This window comes from Bufo gargarizans, chromosome 3 (genome assembly GCF_014858855.1).
Source record: "Bufo gargarizans isolate SCDJY-AF-19 chromosome 3, ASM1485885v1, whole genome shotgun sequence".
Lineage (NCBI taxonomy): Eukaryota > Metazoa > Chordata > Amphibia > Anura > Bufonidae > Bufo > Bufo gargarizans.
Window position 1 is genome coordinate 398814619 of NC_058082.1, and position 25948 is coordinate 398840566.

Consider the following 25948-nt stretch of genomic DNA (forward strand, 5'->3'; position numbering starts at 1 on the left):
GTGACTATGAATATTGAGGAGTTGAAGGCTCATTCTGTACAAGACCAAATGTACCAAGGGTTAGGTGAAAGGAAGAAAAGAACCTTTCCCATTCACAATAATGAGCACCAAAATGACTCACAAAAGTGAGTACCCGTGCAGAGCCAGCACGTGTGGTAAAACACCAAAAAAGAGAAAATAGGGCTCGCACTAAATAGTATTATGAATATATAAATTTTATTAGTGTCTCCATATGAGACAAATCACAATTAAAACACATAGGAAACAATGGATGGTGAAAAATGAGCACACAGAATGACATGGAGCACGACCAAATTACTAAAAATGGCAAATAGATACAAAAATGAGTATATAAATATAGCACTAAGTGTGCATGTAAATCAAATAGAATGTTAGTAATACATATAATCAGGCAAAGCTATACAGGCTAGGTAATGATATCATACATAGTGAAACCAAAGTCTGCATATAAAGTGACCAGTGCACATAATCAGAATGGATATATAGCCAACGCTGAGTAAATCATTATAACGCCATAAACCAACTACCTGTATAGTGCTCCAGCAACCCCGACGCACGTTTCACGCAAGGCTTCTTCAGGGGGAAGTGTGTGTTTCACACACACTTCCCCCTGAAGAAGCCTTGCGTGGGATGAAAAGCTGTCTTTACGCTTTTCATCCCTTCAGCCTAATATCGAAGACTCTGATAAAGGTGTAGGAAGAAAAGGCCAGAGTAATCTTTATAGCCCCTCACTGGCAGAGAAGATCTTGGTTCCCCCTACTACTTCATTTTTCGGCAGGAGAATCCTGGACTTTCCCATCCGTACCGGATCTCCTTCATCAAGGCCCAGTAAATCACCCAAATGTCAAACACTTGAACTTGACGGCTTGAAAACAACGCAGTACCTTTAAAAAAAAAAAAAAAAAAAAAAAAAGACTGATTCAGTTATCTCCACTCTTATGCTCAGCCGAGAACCCATAACATCCAGAATTTATCTGGGGACCTGGAAAGCCTTTCAGAAATTCACGGGTGACCTAATTTCGCCACTTCCTTCAAGCTGGACTTGACAAAGGCCTCAGACCAGCAACCCTTAGAGTATAGGTTTCAGCCCTAAGTGCGTTTTTGGACATTAAGTTGTCAGTCCTCTCCAGTAAAGCGTTTTCTTAAAGGTGCTGTGAGAAAGACCCCTGTAGCCCGTCCTACCGTTGCTCCCTGGGACCTTAACTAACTTAGTGCTATCTGTCTTAATGTCTCCTTCATTTGAGCCAATTGAAGAAATAATCTTAAGACCGTGTTCAACAGTTGGGGAGATCCAAGCCTTCTCATATAAACCTCCTTATCTGACGATCCACGATGACCGCATAATCCTGAAACCTTGCCCAGCCTTCCTACCCAAGGTAGTGTCTAGGTTTCACTGAAAACAAGAAGTATCACTGCCCTCGTTCTGTCCTTCACCAATTTCGGAAAAGGAGAAGAAATTTCACAACTTGGATGTATGAAGGGTTAGAATCTGCTACCTCAACAGAACCTCATCAGGGCCCAACAAAGGTTGCGGGGCTAGCAAACCTACGATATCCAGATGGATAAAAAATATGATTAACCCCTTAAGGACTCAGCCCTATTTCACCTTAAGGACTTGGCCATTTTTTGCAAATCTGACCAGTGTCACGTCACTTTAAGTGGTCATAACTTTAAAACGCTTTGACTTACCCAGGCCGTTCTGAGATTGTTTTTCGTCACATATTGTACTTCATGACACTACTAAAATTGGGTCAAAAAATATTTTTTTGCATAAAAAAAATACCATATTTACCAAAAATGTTGAAAATTTAGTAAATTTCAAAGTTTCAGTTTCTCTACTTCTGTAATACATAGTAATACCCCCAAAAATTGTGATGACTTTACATTCCCCATATGTCTACTTCATGTTTGTAGCATTTTGGGAATTATATATTTTTTTTTGGGGGGGGGGGGATGTTACAAGGCTTAGAAGTTTTAGAAGCAAATTTTGAAATGTTTCAGAAATCTTCAAAATCCCACTTTTTATGGACCAGTTCAGGTTTAAAGTCATATTGTGAGGCTTAGATAATACAAACCTCCCAAAAATGACCCCATTCTAGAAACTACACCCCTCAAGGTATTCAAAATAGTTTTTTCAAACTTTTATTAACCCTTTAGGTCTTCCACAAGAGTTAATGGCAGATTGAGAAACAATTTAGAAATTTCTATTTTTTTGGAAAATTTTCCAATATAATAAATTTTTTCCCAGGAATAAAACAAGGGTTAACTGCCAAACAAAACTCAAAATGGGTTGCCCTGATTCTGTAGTTTGCAGAAACACCCCATATGTGGTCGTAAACTACTATTTGGCTAAACGGAAGGGGAACGCCATATGTTTTTTGGAAGGCAGATTTTTCTGGACTAGTTTATTTACACCATGTACCCTTTGATTTACACCATGTACCCTTTGAAGCCCCCTGATGCACCCCTAGAGTAGAAACTCCATAAAAGTGACCCCATCTAGGAAACTACGGGATAAGGTGGTTGCTGTTTTGGGACTATTTTAGGGGAAAATATGATTTTTGGTTGCTCTATATTACACTTTTTTAAGGCAAGGTAACAAAAAATTTAAATTCTAAAATTGTTTCTACATTTGCAATTTAGTTTTGTGGAACACCTAAAGGGTTAACATAGTTTGTAAAGTAACTTTTGAATACCTTGAGGGGTGTAGTTTCTTAGATGGGGTCACTTTTTTGGAGTTTCTAGGCTACATCAGGGGGTGCTTCTAAAGGGACATGGTGTCAAAAAAAAACACTGTCCATCAAAATCTGCCTTCCAGAAACCGTATTGCGCTCCCTTCCTTCTATGCCCTGCCGTGCGGCTATATAGCCATTTACGACCACATATGGGGTGTTTCTGCAAACTACAGAATCAGGGCAATAAATATTTAGTTTTGTTTGGCTGTTAACCCTTGCTTTATTACCGGAAAAAAGGATTCAAATGGAAATTTTACCCTAAAATTGGTGTTTTGGCACCTTTTTTTTTATTTTATATTTTTAACACCGTTCATCCGAGGCGTTTGGTCAAAAGTTATTTTTATAGCGACGACTTTTACGCACGCGACGATGCCCAATATGTATGGCTCTCAGACTTTGGAGACACTAAGCAGGCATCCTAAAAACTGCGGCCCTCCAGATGTTGTAAAACTACAATTGCCACCATGCCCTGCTGATGGCTGTAGGTTGTCTGGGCATGCTGGGAGTTATAGTTTTACAACATCTGGAGGGCCGCAGTTTGAGGATGTCTGCTCTAAAACTAATATTTTTTTTGGGGAAAAAAAAATTGTTTCTGTGTCTCCAAAGTCTGAGAGCCATAGTTTTTTATGTTCTCTAGTGGACTGTTGGGGATTATAAAAATTAAGTACTCCATGGAAGTGTGATACTCCCTGAAGCAATCGACAACGCAGAGGCCCAGATGATCGGGGCACGTGTCACACTGAGTGGTGGTGTCCTTCCGTATCCCCCTCTTGTGACACACTCTGCATCTTTTTTGGTTCGTCCCTTCTTTCCAGTATGGGGGACCACACCTGGAAAGTGTTGGCCAGGGACGATCCGGGCGCCTCCAGTTATCGAGGTCCTCCAGCCTGCTCCTTCCCGGTCCGAAAAGATCATGGCCTTGAGGACTGCCTCATAGAACTGGAGGACTGTCCCTGTGCTGCCAGCGCTTCGGGATAGTACAAAAGAGTTGTACATGGCAACCTGTACCAAGTAGACCGCAACTTTTTTGTACCATGCCCGGGTTTTGCGCATGGCATTATATCAACTATCAACTCCTCCCATATACCGATTGGGGGGGGGGGTGATGGATTACGATTAGGAGCTGGTGCTGCACGCTGAGGGTGCTGGACAGGAAGAGGGGAGAGAGGAGCGCAGGAAGTTTGAATCTCGCGCCTCTCTCCCCTGCACCAATCAGCACCCTGGACAGCGGTGTTCAGCACCAGGGCCAGCACCGCCTCTTCAAATCTTCGTACTGCGATTGGTGGTGTGTAATCACGCCACCGATCGCAGTCTTTTTCCGCTTCATCGGGTCACCGGAGACCCGAATGGACCGGAAACGCAGAAAACCGCAGGTCTGAATTGACCTGCGGTTTTCTGCGATCGCCAATACGGGGGGGGGGGGGGGGGGGGGTGTCAAATGACCCCCATCCCCCCCTCGCCCCCTTCTCCTGCGTTGTTACGGGATGCCGGCTGAATGATTTCAGCAGGCATCCCGTTCCGATTAACCCCCGCAGTGCCGGAATCGCGAATTAAAGCTATGATGTACCGGTACGTCATGGGTCCTTAACCACTTGGCGCCGCGCTAACACCGAAAGGCGTCATTGCGGCGGCTCTCCCAGGCTACGCTAACGCCAATTGCCGTCATCTCGCGTGAGCCGAGATTTCCTGTGAACGCGCGCACACAGGCGCGTGCGCTCACAGGAACGGAAGGTAAGCAAGTGGATCTCCAGCCTGCCAGCGGCGATCGCTCGCTGGCAGGCTGGAGATGTGATTTTTTTTAACCCCTAACAGGTATATTAGACGCTGTTTTGATAACAGCGTCTAATATACCTGCTACCTGGTCCTCTGGTGGTCCCTTTTGTTAGGATCGACCACCAGAGGACTCAGGTAGGTCAGTAAAGTAGCACCAAACACCACTACACTACACTACACCCCCCCCTGTCACTTATTAACCCTTTATAAACCACTGATCAGCCCATATAGACTCCCTGATCACCCCCCTGTCATTGATCACCCCCCTGTCATTGATCACCCCCATGTCATTGATCACCCCCCTGTAAGGCTCCATTCAGAGGTCCGTATGATTTTTACGGATCCACGGATACATGGATCGGATCCGCAAAACGCATACGGACGTCTGAATGGAGCCTTACAGGGGGGTGATCAATGACAAGGGGGTGATCACGCATATAGATTTCCTGATCACCCCCCTGTCATTGATCACCCCCCTGTCATTGATCGCCCCCCAGTAAGGCTCCATTCAGACGTCCGTATGATTTTTACGGATCCACTGATACATGGATCGGATCCGCAAAACACATACGGACGTCTGAATGGAGCCTTACAGGGGGGGAATCAATGACAGGCGGGTGATCACCCATATACACTCCCTGATCACCCCCTGTCATTGATCACCCCACTGTAAGGCTCCATTCAGATGTCCGTATGTGTTTTACGGATCCACTCATCTATGAATCGGATCCGCAAAACACATACGGATGTCTGAATGGAGCCTTACAGAGGGGTGATCAGTGACAGGGGGGTGATCACCCCATATAGACTTCCTGATCACCCCCCTGTCATTGATCACCCCCCTGTCAGGCTCCATTCAGACGTCTGCATGTGTTTTACGGATCCACGCATCCATGGATCAGATCCGTAAAACGCATACGGACGTCTGAATGGAGCCTTACAGGGGGGTGATCAGGGAGTCTATATGGGATGATCACCCCCGTGTAAGGCTCCATTCAGACGTCTGCATGTGTTTTACGGATTCACGCATCCATGGATCGGATCCGCAAAACGCATACGGACGTCTGAATGGAGCCTTACAGGGGGGTGATCAGTGACAGGGGGGTGAACACCTCATATACACTCCCTGATCACCCCCCTGTCATTGATCACCCCCCTGTAAGGCTCCATTCAGACGTCTGCATGTGTTTTACGGATTCACGCATCCATGGATCAGATCCGCAAAACGCATACGGACGTCTGAATGTGTTTTACGGATTCACGCATCCATGGATCGGATCCGCAAAACGCAAACGGACGTCTGAATGGAGCCTTACAGGGGGGTGATCAGTGACAGGGGGGTGATCACCCATATACACTCCCTGATCACCCCCCTGTCATTGATCACCCCCATGTAAGGCTCCATTCAGACGTCCGTATGTGTTTTGCGGTCCCGATCTATGTATCCGTGGATCCGTAAAAAACATATGGACGTCTGAATGGAGCCTTACAGGGGGGTGATCACCCCATATACACTCCCTGATCACCCCCCTGTCATTGATCGCCCCCCTGTAAGGCTCCATTCAGACATTTTTTTGGCCCAAGTTAGCGGAAATATATATATTTTTTGTTTGTTTTTTCTTACAAAGTCTCATATTCCACTAACTTGTGTCAAAAAATAAAATCTCACATGAACTCACCATACCCCTCATGGAATCCAAATGTGTAAACATTTTTAGACATTTATATTCCAGACTTCTTCTCACTCTTTAGGGCCCCTAAAAAGCCAGGGCAGTATAAATACCCCACATGTGACCCCATTTCGGAAAGAAGACACCCCAAGGTATTCCGTGAGGGGCATATTGAGTCCATGAAAGATTGACATTTTTGTCCCAAGTTAGCGGAAAGGGAGACTTTGTGAGAAAAAAAATAAATAAAAATTTCCGCTAACTTGTGTCCCAAAAAAAAAATTTGGATGAACTCGCCATGCCCCTCATTGAATACCTTGGGGTGTCTTCTTTCCAAAATGGGGTCACATGTGGGGTATTTATACTGCCCTGGCATTTTAGGGGCCTGAAACCGTGATCCCTGAAGTCTGGGATCCAAATGTCTAAAAATGCCCCCCTAAAAGGAATTTGGGCCCCTTTGCGCATCTAGGCTGCAAAAAAGTGTCACACATGTGGTATCGCCGTACTCAGGAGAAGTTGGGGAATGTGTTTTGGGGTGTCATTTTACATATACCCATGCTGGGTGAGATAAACATCTTGGTCAAATGCCAACTTTGTATAAAAAAATTGGAAAAGTTGTCTTTTGCAGAGATATTTCTCTCACCCAGCATGGTTATATGTAAAATTACACCCCAAAACACATTGCCCAACTTCTCCTGAGTACGGCGATACCAGATGTGTGACACTTTTTTGCAGCCAAGGTGGGCAAAGGGGCACATATTCCAAAGAGCACCTTTCGGATTTCACAGGTCCTTTTTACACATTTTGATTTCAAACTACTTGCCACACATTAGGGCCCCTAGAATGCCAGGGCAGTATAACTACCCCACAAGTGACCCCATTTTGGAAAGAAGACACCCCAAGGTATTCCGTGAGGGGCATGGCGAGTTCCTAGAATTTTTTATTTTTTGTCACAAGTTAGCGGAAAATGATGATTTTTTTTTTATTTTTTTTCTTACAAAGTCTCATATTCCACTAACTTGTGACAAAAAATTAAAAATTCCAGGAACTCGCCATGCCCCTCACGGAATACCTTGGGGTGTCTTCTTTCCAAAATGGGGTCACTTGTGGGGTAGTTATACTGCCCTGGCAATTTAGGGGCCCTAATGTGTGCGAAGTAGTTTGAAATCAAAATCTGTAAAAAAAATGGCCCTGTGAAATCCTAAAGGTGCATTTTGGAATATGTGCCCCTTTGCCCACCTAGGCTGCAAAAAAGTGTCACACATCTGGTATCGCCGTACTCAGGAGAAGTTGGGCAATGTGTTTTGGGGTGTCATTTTACATATACCCATGCTGGGTGAGATAAATATCTTGGTCAAATGCCAACTTTGTATAAAAAAATGGGAAAAGTTGTCTTTTGCCAAGATATTTCTCTCACCCAGCATGGTTATATGTAAAATTACACCCCAAAACACATTCCCCAACTTCTCCTGAGTACGGCGATACCAGATGTGTGTCACTTTTTTGCCGCCTAGGTGGGCAAAGGGGCACACATTCCAAAGTGCACCTTTTGGATTTTGCAGGCCATTTTTTACACATTTTGATTGCAAAGTTCTTCTCACACATTTGGGCCCCTAAATTGCCAGGGCAGTATAACTACGCCACAAGTGACCCCATTTTGGAAAGAAGACACCCCAAGGTATTTCGTGATGGGCATAGTGAGTTCATGGAAGTTTTTATTTTTTGTCACAAGTTAGTGGAATATGAGACTTTGTAAGAAAAAAAAATAAAAAAAAAAAAATCATCATTTTCCGCACTGAGTGGAGGACGCTCGCTCGGCCGCTCCATCCTCAGTGCGCCTGCGCCGGGTGTACATGTGACGTCATCTGCGCAGGCGCACTGAGGATGGAGCGGCCGAGCGAGCGTCCTCCACTCAGTGCGCCAGCGCCAACTGAAGACCGGCGCGAGATTTAAAACGCAGACAGGGCCAGTTAGAGGACGAGCGCGTCCGCTGGCCCTGTCAATCAACATGAGGAGGGGGCGTCATTATGAATGGAGGATGCGGCTGCTAGCAGCAGGTAGCCGCCCTACCTGCTGCTAGAGAGGTAATTTGCATAATATAAAAGTCAGTACCGGTACGTCATGGGTCCCTAAGGGGTTAAGTTAGCTTACTTGCAGAAAGACTTCCAGCCCCCTGTAGGGTTAAGGGCTCATTCCACCAGAGCAGTATCATCCTCATGGGCCGAGGCGGCATAAGTGTCACTAGAACAGATATGTAGGGCCGCAACTTGGGCCAATCCTATGACATTCTTCAATCACTATAGACTGGACATCTTTAAAAAACAGGACTTGTCATTTGGGTGCAGGGTACTTTCTGCTGCTGTCCCTCCCTGATCTTATTACTCTGTTAATCCTCTTATGAGTGCTATTGTGGAAGTGTCAGGGAAAATAAATAATTACTCTTACCAGTTATTGTTTTTTCCAATAGCCTCCACAACGGCATTGGGATTCCCTCCCTGATTATATTTTGATACATGGATCTAAGTTCTTCTAAAAAAATAAATCTTAATGATGTAATTGTCCTTGGTTATTAATACATGTTTTTTTGTGGCATCACTTCCGTGTCCTCTCTTATTGACTGACTAGGTAAGGGGGAGGAGGCTCTTAAATCTTCTGGTTCTACGTCGTTGTTTACTGTCCGGGGGCGGGGATATCCTCCTATGAGTACCGTTGTGGAGGCTATTTGAAAAACCAATTACCAGATGTTGTATATTGCCAAAAGAGTATGTGTATGTGTGTGTTTTTTGTTTTGTTTTTAACCAGATTATTAGTGCAGTATTTCAAGCTTTGATTTGAATGTCACAAAAGCTCAGATGCAATGCTGGTGCACTGAGCTTGCATAAAATGGCCATCGCCGCCCACCTAACTAACAGACGGATAAAAGTATTTTATTTATTTTTTTCTGTCACTGGGCTCAGGGCAGGGTAAAAAGATTGTGCACTGCACCCACACAACTAAATCTATGTAGATCACGGAGTTCAATTGGAGTTCTGATAACAGATTCTGTCCTATCCTCTCCCTCAAAGCAGCAGCAGCAGCATCCTCTCCCTACACTAAGCACAGCAGAGTGACGTGCAATGCTACGTGACTCCAGCTTATATAGAGGCTGGGTCCCATGCTGCACTGGCCAATCACAGCAATGCCATTGGTAGGCATGGCTGTCACAGCTTCTAAGGTCACCATAGTTAAACGCTTGTTGATTGGCTGCTCTGCAGCCTTTCAAAAAGCGCCTAGAAATCGCCGAACAACAAACACTAACTTTTACTGAAATGTTCGGGTCCAGGGTCCAAAAAATCCTAAAGTTTGGTACAAACCCGAACTTTACAGTTTGGGTTCGCTCAACCCTAGTTAAGAAAATAAAGTGACTGCAAATTCTCAAATATTACTTTATTATAAATGTATTTAAAAATGCCTTTCATTAGTTATATTGGCTTGTTTTTGTCTGGGAAGCAATCATTAGGAGAATCAAAACGGCCACCGTCCTATTAGTTCACACAAAACCTGTGTGAAGTTACTTCACATCACTGAGCTGAAGAGCTACCTCATTTACCTCTCTGCTTGTCAGGGATTATGCAGCCAGGTCCATAAATATTGGGACATCGACACAATTATAATATATATGGCTCTCTACACCACCACAATGGATTTGAAATGAAACAAACAAGATCTGCTTTAACTGCAGACTGTCAGCTTTAATTTGAGGGTATTTACATTCAAATCAGGTGAACGGTGCAGGAATTACAACAGTTTGCATATGTGCCTCCCACTTGTTAAGGGGCCAAAAGTAATGGGACATAATAATAATCTTAATCAAACTTTCACTTTTTAATACTTGGTTGCAAATCCTTAGAAGTCAATTACAGCCTGAAGTCTGGAACGCATAGACATCACCAGACACTGGGTTTCATCCCTGGTGATGCTCTGCCAGACCTCTACTGCAACTGTCTTCAGTTCCTGCTTGTTCTTGGGGCATTTTTCCCTTCAGTTTTGTCTTCAGCAAGTGAAATGTATGCTCAATCGGATTCAGGTCAGGTGATTGACTTGGCCATTGCATAACATTCCACTTCTTTCCCTTAAACTCTTTGGTTGCTTTTGCAGTATGCTTTGGGTCATTGTCCATCTGCACTGTGAAGCGCCGTCCAATGAGTTCTTAAGCATTTGGCTTAATATGAGCAGATAATATTGCCCGAAACACTTCAGAATTCATCCTGCTGCTTTTGTCAGCAGTCACATCATCAATAAATACAAGAGAACCAGTTCCATTGGCAGCCATACATGGCCATGCCATGACACCACCACCACCATGCTTTACTGATGAGGTGGTATGCTTAGGATCATAAGCAGTTCCTTCCCTTCTCCATACTCTTCTCTTCCCATCACTCTGGTACAAGTTGATATTGGTCTCATCTGTCCATAGAATGTTGTTCCAGTACTGTGAAGGCTTTTTTAGATGTCGTTTGGCAAACTCTAATCTGGCCTTCCTGTTTTTGAGGCTCACCAATGGTTTACATCTTGTGGTGAACCCTCTATTCACTCTGGTGAAGTCTTCTCTTGATTGTTGACTTTGACACACATACACCTACCTCCTGGAGAGTGTTCTTGATCTGGCCAACTGTTATGACGGGTGCAATTCTTCGATCATCCACCACAGTTTTCCATGGTTTTCAGGTCTTTTGGTGTTGCTGAGCTCACTGCTGCATTCCTTTTTATTTAAGAATGTTCCAAACAGTTGTTTTGGCCACGCCTAATGTTTTTGCTATCTCTCTGATGGGTTTGTTTTGTTTTTTTCAGCCTAATGATGGCTTGCTTCACTGATAGTGACAGCTCTTTGGATCTCATCTTGAGAGTTGACAGCAACAGATTCCAAATGCAAATGTCACACTTGAAATTAACCCTGGACCTTTTATCTGCTCATTGTAATTGGGATAATGAGGGAGCTCTGTACAGTATTAGAATATATTGGCTCCGATGAGCCAAAGTTATTAATTCGAAGTTTCATGAGACTTCCGGTAATAACTTCAAAAATTAAATTTGTACTGTTGAAAACCATTTTCCCAACTCTGGTTCAGTTCCAAGTGGTACCTTGGAACCAAATCCGAGTTCGTGGAAATTATTATTATTATTTTTTTTTTTACAGCACAAATTAGTTATGAAGTGATTACCCGAAGTCTCACGAGACTTCGTGAAGCAAAAACTTGAGCTCATCGGTGCCAATATATTCTAATACTGTAAGGAGCTCCTGCTCTGTACAGTATTGGAACACCGTTTTATGCGAATCGACTTTAGATGTTTCATCCAAAGTCGATTTCGCTCATCCCTTAATATAATCCTGAACACAGTTTAACATAAACTTCAGCAGAATCCCTGTCGGGATGGAGTTCATGAGGAAACAGCTGAAGTACTTCATGTCTCCTCGTGAACTCCATTCCCATAGAGATTCTGCTGAAGATCTTATCAGCTGTATTCAGGATCATAATCCCCGACAAGCAGAGAGGAGGATGAGGTAGCTCTTTATCTCAGTGTTGTGAAGTAACCTGTCATCTTGTATCTGGATAGACCTTAACCCGTAGAGGACCAGCGCTGTACACATACGGCTGGCTGATCGGGCGGGTGCAGGAGCTCCGCCTGCCCAATCAGCGGCATGGACCCGGCAGTCATGCTGGCGTTTTAACCCTTTTGTATGCCGCTTTCAAAGCTGACCGCGGCATGCAGAGGGTTTGCGGATGGTACAGGTTGCCTCCGCTTCCCCATCGGGTCCCAGCGCTGCAGTGACGGGGACCCGATGGCAGAGAAGGCAGCTTGATGCCTTCCGTAGGCATCAGGGCTTGCCTTCTACGGAAGCCTGTGAGATCCAGCTCCTTAGGCCTCATGCACACGACTGTTGTTCAGGTCCGAATCCGAGCCGCATTTTTTGCGGCTCAGGTGCGGACCCATTCACTTCAATGGGGCCGCAAAAGATGCGGGCAGCACCCCTTGTGCTGTCCGCATCAGTTGCTCCATTCCGAGGCCCCGCAAAAAATAAATAAATAGCATGTCCTATTCTTGTCCGTTTTGCGGCCAAGAATAGGCATGTCTACAATGGGCCTTCCGTTCCGCAAATTGCGGAAGGCACACGGACGGCTTCTGTTTTTTTGTCGTGTGCATGAGGCTTTAGCTGGGTCTCACAGGTAGGCTGTCAGCATAAATGCTGACATGCAATGCATCACAATAAAGGATGTATTGTATGTAATGCATTGCAGAGGGGATTAGACCCCAGAAGCTGAAGACCCAGAGTGGGACAAAAGTAAAAAAAAAAAAGTGTTTTACATAAATAAATAAAAACTTTCCCAAAATAAAACATAAAATTGTAAAAAGAAAAACAGACATATTGGGTATTGCTGAATCCTGAATGCCATAGAAAAAATAAAAACTGTGCTAAAACAACCACAAAAACATATTATTTTTTTTCCACCTTAAATAACAAAGTGCAACACCAAGCGATCTGGTCACAAAGGCGTATGCCCCCCCCAAAATAGTACCAATCAAATGGTCACCTGCATAAAATGGGCAAAAAACTAAACTATGGCTCTCAGAATATAGATACAGTAAAACATGATTTTTATTTTGTTTAAAAAATGCTTTTATTGTCTAAAGCTTTAAAAGAAAAGTATACATATTGGGTATTGCCGTGTCTGTAACAACCTGTTGTATAAAAATATCACATGACCTAACCCCTCAGGTGACCACTGTAAAAATAAAAAAAATATTGAAACAGTGTAAATATATATTTTTTTTGTCTCCTTACATCACAAAAAAGTGTAATACCAAGTGATCAAAAAGTCATGCACCCTAAAATAGTACCAACCAAACCATCATCTGATCCCCCAAAAGATGAGCCCCTACATAAGTCACCATAAAAAAAAAAAAAAAAATCAAAGGCTTTCAGAAAATGGAGACACTAAAAAATATTTTTTTCAAAAGTACTTTATGTAAAATTGAAACAAACAACAACAAAAAAGTTGTCATATTTGGTATTGTCGCGTCCGTACCAACCTGCTCTTTAAAAATACCACATGATCTAACCTGTCTAGATGAACATTATAAAAAATAAAAACGGTGCCAAAACAGCTTTTTTTTTTTTGTTTTGTTACCTTGACTCACAAAAAGTGTAATTATAAAGCAACCAAAATTCATATGTACTCTAAAATAGTACCAACAAAACTGCCACCTTTTATCACGTAGTTTCCAAAATGGGGTCACTTTTTGGGGGTTTCTACTGTAGGGGTGCATCAGGGGGGTCTTCAAATGTGACATGGCAACTTAAAATTATCCAAGTGAAATCTGCCTTCCAAAATGGCGCTCCTTTTTTTTTTTTCTGTGCCCTACCGTGTGCCCATACATCGGTTTACGACCACATATGTTGTGTTTCTGTAAACTACAGAATCGGGGTAATAAATATTGAGTTGTTTGGCTTTTAACCCTTGCTTTGTTACTGGAAAAAATTGATTAAAATGTAAAAATTAAATTCTTATTTTTAATCTACATATTCCTGTAATTCTTGTACAACACCTAAAGGGTTAACAAAGTTTGTAAAACCATTTTTGAATATCTTTAGGGGCGTAGGTTCTGAAATGGGGCCATTTATGGGTGGTTTCTATTATATAAGCCCCAGAACTGGTCCTTTAAAAAAGTGTGTTTTGAAAATTTTCTGAAAAATGTAAAAATTTGCTTCTAAGCCTTCTAACGTCCCTAAAAAATAAACTACCATTCATAAAATGATCCAAACATAAAGTAGACATATGTGAAATGTTAAGTATTAACTATTATATGAGGTATCATGATCTGTTTTTAAAAGCAGAGAAATTGAAATTTAGGAAGATGCTAATTACATTTTTATTTTTGTAAATTTGGAGATTGGAAAGAAAAAAAAATTATTAAAATTTAAAATATTGACAGAAATGTACCACTATCATGAAATGCAATCTCAGAATGGTTTGGACAAATAAAAGGGTTCCAAAGTATTACTACATAAAGTGAGACCTGTCAAATTTCCAAATAATGCCTGGTCCCTAAGGTGAAATATGGCAGGGTCCTGAAAGGGTTAAAAGAGCAGTGCATGCAGGAATCTCATAGAACTGGAATACTTTTGCAAGGATAAATGGAAGAAAATCCCTCAAAGAATTGGCTGGCTACCAAAAGTGTTTACACACTGTGATATTTGCCAAAGAGGATGCTACTAGGTACTAGCCATGCAGGGTGTACAAAGTTTTGCTTTGGACCCTTTTCCTTTTTTTTGTTATTTTGAAAATGTAAATGATGAAAAAAAATAAGGGAAAGTGTAATCTTTAGGGCTCATTCAGACGGCCGTATGCTATCCGCAAAAATGCGGATCCGTTTTTTTTGTGGATTAGATGCTGACCTATTCACTTCTATGGGGCCCTTTTCTATTCCAAGTTTCCGCAAAATAAATGAAACGTGTCCTATACTTGTCCGTGAAAATCAGGACATGGGTCAGCAAAAATACTGAATGCTATCTGTTTTTTTTTGCGGATCAGTTTTTTTTGCGGATCCCCCCAAAAAACGGATAGCATTCAGTATTTTTGCGGACAGCATACGGCCGTCTGAATGAGCCCTTAACGTTATGCCTTTTTGGTGATCATTTAATCTTCAACTTGCTTAACCTTCCTGGCGGTATTCCTGAGCGTGACTCGGGGTTAATTTTCGCTGCCAGGAGCGGTAACCCTGAGTCACGCTCGGGGTAACATTGCAGAGCTGTCAGTGGAGTCCCCTTACCTTCTCCTGGCGATCCAGCGATGTCCTACGCTGTGATCACCGGTGAGAGTGCCGACCGGCATCTGACTTCTTGGTTACGTTTCCTGTGAGCAGCAGCGGCGGCGTATGGGAGCGGAACTGGGCGGGAAATTCAAAAGTGGAAACATAAGTGACACGCTCACATAAGAGGTTATACATAGTAATCTGAGAGGATTACACTGTATCACCTCAGATCTGACACTTGATCACTGTACAGTGCCCCTTGACTGCCATTTTACTGTCATTTGTGACCATAAAATATTTATAACATCACATCAAAAAAGCGCCACTTTACTACAAAAGCGCTTTTGGACCAGTTCAGTGACAGTCACACGGAGGTGCTCGCAGAACTGAGCGATAATGAGTGGTGGGCAGATTTGTCGTCTGACACCGATCTGGCAAGTGACAACGGCGATAATCCTGCACCTGACCTCAGCAATGTGCGCACTTGGTGCCCTGTTGACTGCGATACGGACCAGGTAGCACCCCCAAGATTCCCGTTCACTGGATCACCTGGGATGAAGGTAGATGTTGAGTGTGACAACCATCTGGCATACCTGCAATTATTCCTCACTGAGGAGGTAATTGAAAAAATTGTCACGGAGACAAATCGCTACCAAGAGCAGCAATCTGCTACGCTGCATGCCACGTTTTCCAGAAGCAGAAAGTAGGAACAGGTGACCAAAGAGGACATGTGGCAGTTTCTGGGACTCATCGTTCTTCAGGTGATGATGGGGAAACCTCTCCAGAAATGGTACTGGACCACCAAGAAGTTACTGGCCACTCAATTTTTTTTGGCACTGTGATGTCAGAATACCGGTTTTCCCTTATCATGAAGTATTTCCACTTCACAAACAATGAAGAATTTGAGGCCACGCATCCTGCGCCCAAACTAAAAAATAAAATAAAAAATCCTGGGTGGTATGCTTAAATTATTTTGACCAATTTCCAGTGGACCTACATGCCAGAAAGGGACGTCAGCGTAGTTGAAAGTTTGATCTGATGGCCTACAAGGGAAGCCTAAGCTGGATACAGCACATTGCATTCAAAAGAGTGTGGTTTGGCATCAAATCCTACATGCTCTGCGAGTCCTCCACTGGGTACATCTGGAAGTGTGTGGTTTGCTGCTCAAAAAGTGATGGCAATGGAAAGAAAGTCCGAAAAGAAACCAGGTTCCATTGTCCTGATTGTGACGTCGGACTTTGTGCAGTCCCATGTTTCAAAATTTATCACACTCAGGATGTTTATAGAATTTTCCTTGTTTGACAAATTTCATTATTTTATATTACATTATTGAATAAAATTATATTTATTAGATTATAATTCCTGATTTTGTGTTTCAAACTTTATCACATCTGGGATGTCTGCTAGAGTCTTGTTTGGTCAGGTTTAAGTAAGTAGTTATTAAAAAGTGCAGGCCTACAATACATAACGCCAAATTTCCATGCAAAAAATGGTACCCCTTTTGTACAAAATTCCTGACATAAATACTGCCAGGGAGGTTAATCGTTCACAGTAACAGTAATTTTGACAAGGGGTGACCAAACTTTTGCATGCCACTATATAGCATGTGATACCATCAGTGAGGCATCTGATTAGCTCCAAATTTATTCTGCAGCAGAACGAAGACCCCAAACACAGGGGAGACTAACCAAAACTGTTGCAAAGAAAAATTTACTAGGTTCATGGCAACCAATGAGCTTGATTCTTTCATTTACTTTTATCTCTAAAACATTTGAGGTTTAACCTGATTGGTTGCTGTAGACAGTTTTCCGTTTACCCCAGTGTCATTAAGAACTATCTTCAGCATAAATACAAACACTGAGCCCTGGAAGTGATGAGATGGCCCCTGCATAGCCCTGATTTCAACATCATTGAGTCTTTCTGCGATTACATGAATCGACAGAATCATTTGAGACAGCCTGCGTCCACAGAAGATCTGTAGTTAGTTCTCCCTGCCGAGTTCCTACAAAAACTGTGTACAGGTGTGCCTAGAAGAATTAATGCTGTTTTGAAGGCAAAGGGTGGTCACCCCAAATATTAATTTCAGTTTTCTCTTTTGTTCTTTAACTTTACATTTTAACTGCTAAAAATAATAGAACTTTTTATTTATTATATATAAACATTGCAGCATTAAAATATCTCCCTGTGGTGAGCATTAGTTAAAATGGCCTTTTAAAGGGTTTTTTTTCACTTCAGCACGTGGCGTGTATTATGTAGACAAAGTTAATACAAGGCCCTTATTAATGCATTGTTGTCCATATTGCTTCCTTTACTGGCTGGATTCATTTTTCCATCACATTATACACTGCTTGTTTCCATGGTTTACGACCACCCTGCAATTCATCAGTGGTGGCCGTGCTTGCACACTCTAGGAAAAGTGCTGGCCTCTCTGGTGTTCAACTGCAGGAGCTCACATAGGCTGGTGCTTTTTCCTATAGTGTGCAAGCACAACCACCACTGATGGATTGCAGGGTGGCCATAACCATGGAAACAAGCAGTGTATAATGCGATGGAAAAATTAATCAATCCAGCAAAATAAGCAGTATGGCTAATAACAGTACATTATAGTAAGTGCCGTGTATTAACTTTCTCTACATGATAAATGCCACTTACTGAATTGAATTTAGTTACCATGACTCCTGTAGTGTCAACAGTAGTTATAATGCCCTTGACCCTGTAGTGCTCCAGTAGTATCCCTTATAGTGCCAAAACAAACAAAAAAATCTAATGTCTCACCGCCCCCTGCCATCCTCTTACAGTCTTTGTCTGCCTCCAGGCGCAGGCTTTGCCGCGGAGGCATCCTGCTTCCCATGCCCTGCTGCAATATTTAACAGTATCACCGTCTTGAAGTTGCTGAGCCTCCGATAAATGCTTTCCTAGTTGTAGGATCCCAAGCCCACCTTTAAATTGATGTCACACATAACATTTATGTCAAAATATTATGTGAGATAACATTAGCTTTCATTTACTGCATCTGCCAGATATGGTCCAACACCACGGCAAATCTGTCTCCAATTGTTTCCACTGGTAAATCTATGTTACCACTCCTGTGGCGGGTGTCCACATACGGATTTAACCCTTTGAATGAGGCTAAATGCACAACTGCGGCAGTAATCTAAGAGTCATTTCTGTCATGGATTCCAGTGGAATAAATCTGCCACGTGAAGAAAATCTAACAGGGCATATGGCAGTTACTAAAGCTGGAGAATGACCTGCTTGTCACAAATGTCCTGCAATGGTAAAATATACCATTTATTATTGTTCTTCTGGACGTCAGCTATTCTTTTAACCACCTCAGCCCCCCTAGCTTAAACCCCCTTAATGACCAGACCACTTTTTACAATTCTGCACTACACTACTTTCACAGTTTATTGCTCGGTCATGCAACTTACCACCCAAATGAATTTAACCTCCTTTTCTTCTCACTAATAGAGCTTTCATTTGGTGGTATTTCATTGCTGCTGGCCATTTATTTATTTATTTTTTTGGTTATTAATCGAAATTTTTGCAAAAAAATGACATTTTTCACTTTCAGTTGTAAAATTTTACATGTGACCCCATTTTTGAAAGAAGACACCCCAAGGTAGTCAATGAGGGGCATGGCGAGTTGGCGGAAATTGATTTATTTTTATTTATTTATTTTTTCTCACAAAGTCTCCCTTTCCGCTAACTTGGGACAAAAAGTTAAATCTTTCATGGACTCGATATGCCCCTCAGCGAATACCTTGGGGTGTCTTCTTTCCGAAATGGGGTCAAATGTGGAGTATTTATACTGCCCTGGCATTTTAGGGGCCCTAAAGCGTGAGAAGAAGTCTGGAATATAAATGTCTAAAAAAATTTTGACACAAGTTAGTGGAATATGAGACTTTGTAAGAAAAAAAATTGTTTTTTTTTTTTAAATGGAGCCTTACAGTGGGGTGATCAGGGAGACTATATGCGTGGATCCGTAAAACGAATATGGACGTCTGAATGGAGCCCCACAGGGGGGTGATCACCCCTCTGTCATTGATTACCCTCCTCTAAGGCTCCATTCAGACGTCCGTGTGTTTTGCGGATCCGATGCGTGGATCCGTAAAATACATACGGACGTCTGAATGGAACCTTACATGGGGGTGATCAGGGAGTCTATGTCCGTATGTGTTTTGCGGATCCGTGAAGCGCATACGGACATCTGAATGGAGCCTAACAGGGGGGTGATCAGGGGTTAATAAGTGACCGGGGGGGAGGGGGGGGGTGTAGTGTGGTGCTTGGTGCTTATTTACTGAGCTGCCTGTGTCCTCTGGTGGTAAATCCAAGCAAAAGGGACCACCAGAGCACCAGGTAGCAGGTATATTAGACGCTGTTATCAAAACAGCCATGTTTCTAGTTTCCCGACTGCTCATAAACACACAGAAACATATGAGATTGACAGCAGAAAAAGACCTCATAGTCCATCTAGTCTACTTATCTAGTTACTTATCTTGGGATAGACCTGTGTATCCTAGGCATCTTTTTAAATTCACTTACTATCTATTTCCCAAACACATTATCTGCTGGTAGTTTGTTCCAGTCCTGACATTGGTTATGATCTTCCTCCCCAACTAATTGTAGCTTGTGCCCCTTGTTAAGATTATTAGAACACTTCCCTCTTGAACCTTATTTGATAGGTTTTTGATAAGAATTCAGCTTAACTGGGTGTTTATGAGCTCTCAGGACTGCAGAGATAAGGGCCAGGGAACAAACTGTCAGAGAGCTCTTCTGACACATCTCACTGGTAGCCTACACTATTTGTGACTAGATGCTGCCTTTAGAGGACAGGATTAGCCATATGAAACGTTGAATGCAGTCATGTAGTCAGTTGAAATTCTTCCAATTGCTAAAAACCCTTTCAAGTTCTACAACGTGCATTTGAAAATTGTGGGATGGAATATATAGAAATATTAAATTGTATTCCCCCCCCCCCTCCTTTTTAAGAGCTATTCTTGAATAAACCTTTATTGTTCTCTGTTTTAATAGAGTGTTCAGCAGGATCTTTTTGCGAGACATGGATCGATGTAAACATGTTGGACGTTTACGCTTGGCACAAGACCACTCCATACTGAATCCACAGAAGTGGCGCTGTGTGGACTGTGATACAAGAGAATCAGTGTGGGCATGTCTTAAGTGTTCCCATGTGGCTTGTGGGAGGTATATTGAAGAGCATGCCTTGCGCCACTTTGAGGAAAGCAGGCACCCTTTGGTTATGGAGGTGCATGAGCTATATGTATTTTGCTACTTGTGTCAGGACTATGTATTAAATGATAACCCAGAGGGTGACCTAAAGCTACTGAGAAGTGCCCTTTCTGCTGTACGGAGTCAAAAGCGGGAAGCATTAAGTCGAAGAAGTTTAAGGTCACAAACCACAGCAATTGAAGGATCTGTATGTCCTAGATCATCACAAGGGCAGCCACTGATGCTTACAGCATTACGTCACAGACGCCAAACTTTGCTGGCAAAGGCACTAAGACTTTGGTTTGAAAAATCTTCTAGAGGACAGCTGAAATTGGAAGAAAGGAAACAGCAAGCAGAACTTGAGAAGAAAAAAGAAGAGGCTAGGTTAAGGAGACAGGAGGTAAAACGACGCCTGCTAGAAGAACTTGCAAACACACCTCCCAGGAAAAGTGCCCGTCTACTGTCACATACGCACAGGGATAGCCTTATTCCTCGTAAATTCAGGGACATGACAACCAGCAGTTCTGCTTCCAGGAAGGAAGCTCAAAGACGCTTTAACCAGCTGTACTCCATCAAGCCTACTGTGACTCCTGGAGTAACAGGGCTTCGCAACCTTGGAAACACCTGCTATATGAACTCTATATTGCAAGTGCTGAGCCACCTGCAGAAGTTCAGGGAATGCTTCCTCACCCTGGACCCCTGTGAAAAAGAAGAACTATTGACAAATAAAAGCCCCAATGGCAAGCACCGTATGGGTAACATTGGTTCTGGGTACCCATCTGGGGGCCTTGGATTAAATGGTGGGGGGTCATCAATTAAAAAAAGCCTGGAGCTAATACAAGCCAAGGAACCCAGCACCAAACAACTGTCCCTTTGCCATGAACTGCACACACTCTTCCGTGTAATGTGGTCGGGGAAGTGGGCGCTGGTTTCGCCCTTTGCCATGTTGCATTCAGTGTGGAGTCTAATCCCAGCTTTCAGAGGATATGATCAGCAAGATGCCCAAGAGTTCCTTTGTGAGCTGCTGGACAAAGTGCAGCAAGAACTGGAGTCTGAAGGCAGCAAGCACAGGATACTTATCCCCATCTCCCAAAGGAAGCTTACCAAACAGGTGCTGAAGGTAGTAAACACCATATTCCACGGACAGCTGCTCAGTCAGGTGAGAACCTAGCCAAAATAAGATCTCAAAATTCTGGAAAACTGTTCAATTGTCAGTTAACACCTATTCGGTCAGGAGTTTCTGGATCATGTTTACACGGCTAGCACAAATGAAACCAGAAATCTGAAAAATGAAGACAAAGAAATTTATGTGTGTCTCAAGCATAAACTTACTGTATCTTTTAAACTATTAGACACACTTCTTGTTTCCTGCCAACTGTGCTGAAATCTTCTGTTAGGTCTGATAGTCCAAATGTGGCAGCTGCTAGAGTAGGGAGCATGAGTGAAAGGTCCTGGCAGTGCAGTTATGTGGCAGCAGCAGGTACTGTGCTAGTTGTACATGAAGTCTGTGTTATCTGCTCATTGAACAGCCGCAGCCTTCTAGTTACACCCTCTATGCTGTATAATGAGCCAGCCAGCCTGTCTCCCCATAACCTCCATTCTTCTATGAAGCCTCAGCTCACTGTCCACCATCATCTCCACTTTGTATATACTGTATCTCTTCACTGTCCCCCATGACCTACTCTCTGTATACACTGTAAACCCTAATTGTCCCCACACTACCGGATCTCATCAGGCAAGCTTTTTTCCTTTATAAGTAATAAACTCAGGAGAGGCGTATTTTACCTGCTGTTGGCAGCATAAGGCACTGTGGCTGGCGTAGTGAGCATACTGATGAGGTATCAGGATATACAGTCATTCTTTTCCTGCTTCTGATTATTGGTGTGTCTTATGAGCTGAAAAAATATGATAAATGCACAACCCTGCCTAAAAATAGAGGTTCACTTAGTGTACAGTTCATACATACCACTTATTTCGAGGTCTGTATCATGGAGTTGTACACGATTGAAAGGAATCTGTCACCAGTTTTATGGTGTCTTAACTAAGGGCAATATAAACTAGTGACAGATCTCCTTAGCACAATGCTGGGTCACTTACTTTAATTGGCCTAGCTGTTTTCCCAGAATCTCGTATTGAACAGCTCCAGCACATGCAGAACGGGTTCCCATATTCATGAGCCCCCTGGCTTTCTCCGCCCACCTGCTGCTGATTCAGATGGGGGAAAAAACCTGTCAATCAGAGGCATGTGGGCGGGGAGAGCGGTGAGCTCATGAATATGAGGACTCCTCAGCATGTGCTGGAGCTGTTAGAACCCGCTTTAAAAAGTGAATTTTCCTGAAAGCAGGTAATATGAAGAATCTCACAATAACTTTCTTGACTAAAACTTACTCTGATTGTAATACGTTGTAAAATTACAGATTTTAGTTACTTTCACAGAAGTATTTTGTATCAGTATTTGTAAGCTTAAAGGGGTTGTATCACTTCAGAAAATGGCATTTATCATGTAGATAAAGTTAATACATGCCACTTACTAATGTATTGTTGTTGCCATATTTCTTCCTTTGCTGGCTGGATTCATTATACATTGATTGTTTCCATGGTTACGACAACCCTGCAACCCAGCAGCAGTTGGCCATGTTTGCACACTATAGGAAGAAAAAGCACCAGCCTATGTGAGCTCTCACGGTCCCGGCCACCAGAGAGGCTGACCGTTTTTGTTATAGTGTGCAAACATGACCACGGCTGATGGATTGCAGGGTGATCATAATCATGGAAATGAACAGTGTATGATGTGATAGAAAAATGATACCAGACAGCAAAGGAAGCAATATGAGTAATAACAGTACATTAGTAAGTGTCTTGTATTACCTTTCTCTACATGATAAATGCCATTTGCTGAAGTGAGACAACCCCTTTAAGCCAAAACACATTACAGGTTCAACTCTTTAGGTCCTAAAATAATGGCCAACATACTCCTTTGTGAAAGAGATCTAAAGAAAATGCAATGCTCACAACTTAAACACCTTTGGATGCAGCATCTTGACCTTCAGATTTAATAAAAATACATCTTGGGCAACGGTTTTGAGAAGACACAAAATGCCAGTGATATGGCGGTCTTAATGTTTTTCATCTTTTGCAGGTTACATGTTTAACTTGTAGTTATAAGTCTGACACAGTGGAACCTTTCTGGGACTTGTCTCTGGAATTCCCAGAGCGTTACCATTGTCTGGAAAAGGGGATTGCTCCAGTCACTACTACTGAGTGCACTCTTACAGAAATGCTGGCCAAGTTTACAGAGACTGAAGCGCTGGAAGGAAGGATCTACGCTTGTGACCAGTGTAACAGTAAGTGACTCGCCCACAATCTGTATATAAGTCCGCATGTGCAGCAAACAGTAGGGTGGTATCTTGTTTACCTGAAAAATGAATGTAATGTGAAAAGGGGTTGTCTGACACTGGAGACCTTTTTACATGGTGGGCTGTACAGCGTGTGCAAGGTGGGGGAAAAAGACACTTTGTCACAGTGTTTTGGTTCCGGCACTGCAGCTCTCCTCCCCGCCGGGCTGGCAGTGGTGACGTGCTATATATGTGCACATGACTGCTGCTGTCTTGTCCCCTTGTAATTTTATTTATATATATTTTTTTAATAAGAAGTTAAAAAGTATGCTCACCTTAACGATCCCCTGGGATGCTCTGTCCCCCACCATTCTTTACTTCCTGCTGCAGTGCGTCTGGACTTGTGTAGATTAAACCTTTCTGAGCTATAGATATTTTAAAAAAAATACTATATGTGGTAAATGGTGCTGGGTATGCAGTCATTCAAAATGGTAAATGTTAGTAACGTCAGTAGAATATAGGTCGCCTAGGGTGGTTATAAGACTTCCGAAAGTGAGGGTCATTAAAATTAAATGGATATACCGTATGAAAATACGGTTTTCCTATAGTGGATCATCTGCCGTATCACAAAAGTCACCAAACTTGTATAGGTGAATAGTTTCTCCAAAGCAGGCCACTACGTGTGGATGGTATGGTGAATGTGTCTTATGCAGGTGCTCGGCACAGAGGGTACAGTTTGTGCAAGTCCAGTAGTGACGACATGTAATGAAAGTGCCAAACTCCTTTTCCAGAAGGACTCGTCACATGTATATATACGTGTTTCAAGGGTTGTACTTAACCACCTCAGCTCCCCTAGCTTAAACCCCCTTAAAGACCAAACCACTTTTTACAATTCTGCACTACACTATTTTCACAGTTTATTGCTCGGTCATACAACTTACCACCCAAATTAATTTTACCTCCTTTTCTTCTCACTAATAGAGCTTTCATTTGGTGATATTTCATTGCTGCTGACATTTTAACTTTTTTTTATTAATCGAAATTTACCGAATTTTTGGCAAATAATAGAAAATTTTTCGCTTTCAGTTGTAAAATTTTTCAACTAAAACTACATTTCTATAAAAAAAATTCTCCAAATTTATTGTTCTACATGTCTTTGATTAAAAAAAAATGCAATAAGTGTATATTTATTAGTTTGTGCAAAAGTTATAGCGTTTACAAACTATGGTACAAAAATTTGAATTTCCGCATTTTGAAGCAGCTCTGTTTCCTGAGGTTCTACAATGCCCAGATAGTAGAAACACCCTACAAATGACCCCATTTCGGAAAGTAGACACCCTAAGGTATTCGCTGATGGGCATAGTGAGTTCATAGAAGTTTCATTTTTTTGTCACAAGTTAGCGGAAAATGTGTTTTTATTTTATTTTATTTTTTTACCTTCTAGGTCAGTGATGGTGAACCTTTTAGAGACCGAGTGCCCAAACTGCAACCAAATACTCACTTATTTATCGCAAAGTGCCAACACTGCAATTTAACCTGAATACCAATATAGTATATGATCCATGTACTTTATCATTTAGCTATAATAGCTTAATAGCCTACATTCAGTGAGCCGCCTGTGCTGTTCATAGTGCGTCCTGTGCTGATGAATTGCAGGAAAAGTCTAAAGCATATTGGTACGCCATAGACTTTTTCCAAGGCGCGGGTGCCCACAGAGAGGGCTCTGAGTGCCGCCTCTGGCACTCGTGCCATAGGTTTGCCATCGCTGTTCTAGGTGGACCAACCGATGAACCAGCTGCAGCACTGATGTGCATTCTGACAGAAGCATTGCGATGCTGTCAGAATACAGAAAAGTCAGTGTATGCAGCGCTCCAAGACGAGATTTCTCCTCTGCAGTAAAAAAGATACGTTTGCCGAGGCTTATGAGCTGAGGGGCGGTGTTCATATTCTTTGGCAAACACTTGGCGGAGACCCTCTAATGCCAGGGCAATACAAACACCCCACAAATGACCCCATTTTGGAAACTCACCCCAAGGTATTCGCTGAGGGGCATATTGAGTCCATGAATGATTGAACTTTTTGTCCCAAGTTAGCGGAAAGGGAGACTTTATGAGAGAAAAATTTCCGCTAACTTGTGCCAAAAAAATAAAAATCTTCTATGAACTCGCCATGCCCCTCACGGAATATCTTGCGGTGTCTTCTTTCCAAAATGGGGTCACTTGTGGGGTATTTATACTGCCCTGGCATTTTAGGGGCCCTAATGCGTGAGAAGTAGTTTGAGATCCAAATGTGTAAAAAATGCCCTGTGAAATCCTAAAGGTGCTCTTTAGAATTTGGGCCCCTTTGCCCTCCTAGGCTGCAAAAAAGTGTCACACATGTGGTATCGCCGTACTCA

The 25948-nt window shown here is 42.6% G+C and overlaps 1 protein-coding gene across 2 annotated transcripts in view; it reads left to right on the plus strand.

Moving 5' to 3' along the window:
- The window catches only part of USP49 (ubiquitin specific peptidase 49), a 120167-nt gene that overhangs the window by 34358 nt on the left and 59861 nt on the right, over nucleotides 1-25948 (plus strand). For both annotated transcript variants that reach the window (XM_044288296.1, XM_044288297.1), the window contains exons 2-3: nucleotides 20024-21377; nucleotides 23358-23562. In XM_044288296.1, coding sequence (XP_044144231.1) covers nucleotides 20052-21377; nucleotides 23358-23562 — 1531 coding nt within the window. In that variant the 5' untranslated portion in view covers nucleotides 20024-20051. The remainder of the gene's footprint in view (nucleotides 1-20023; nucleotides 21378-23357; nucleotides 23563-25948) is intronic.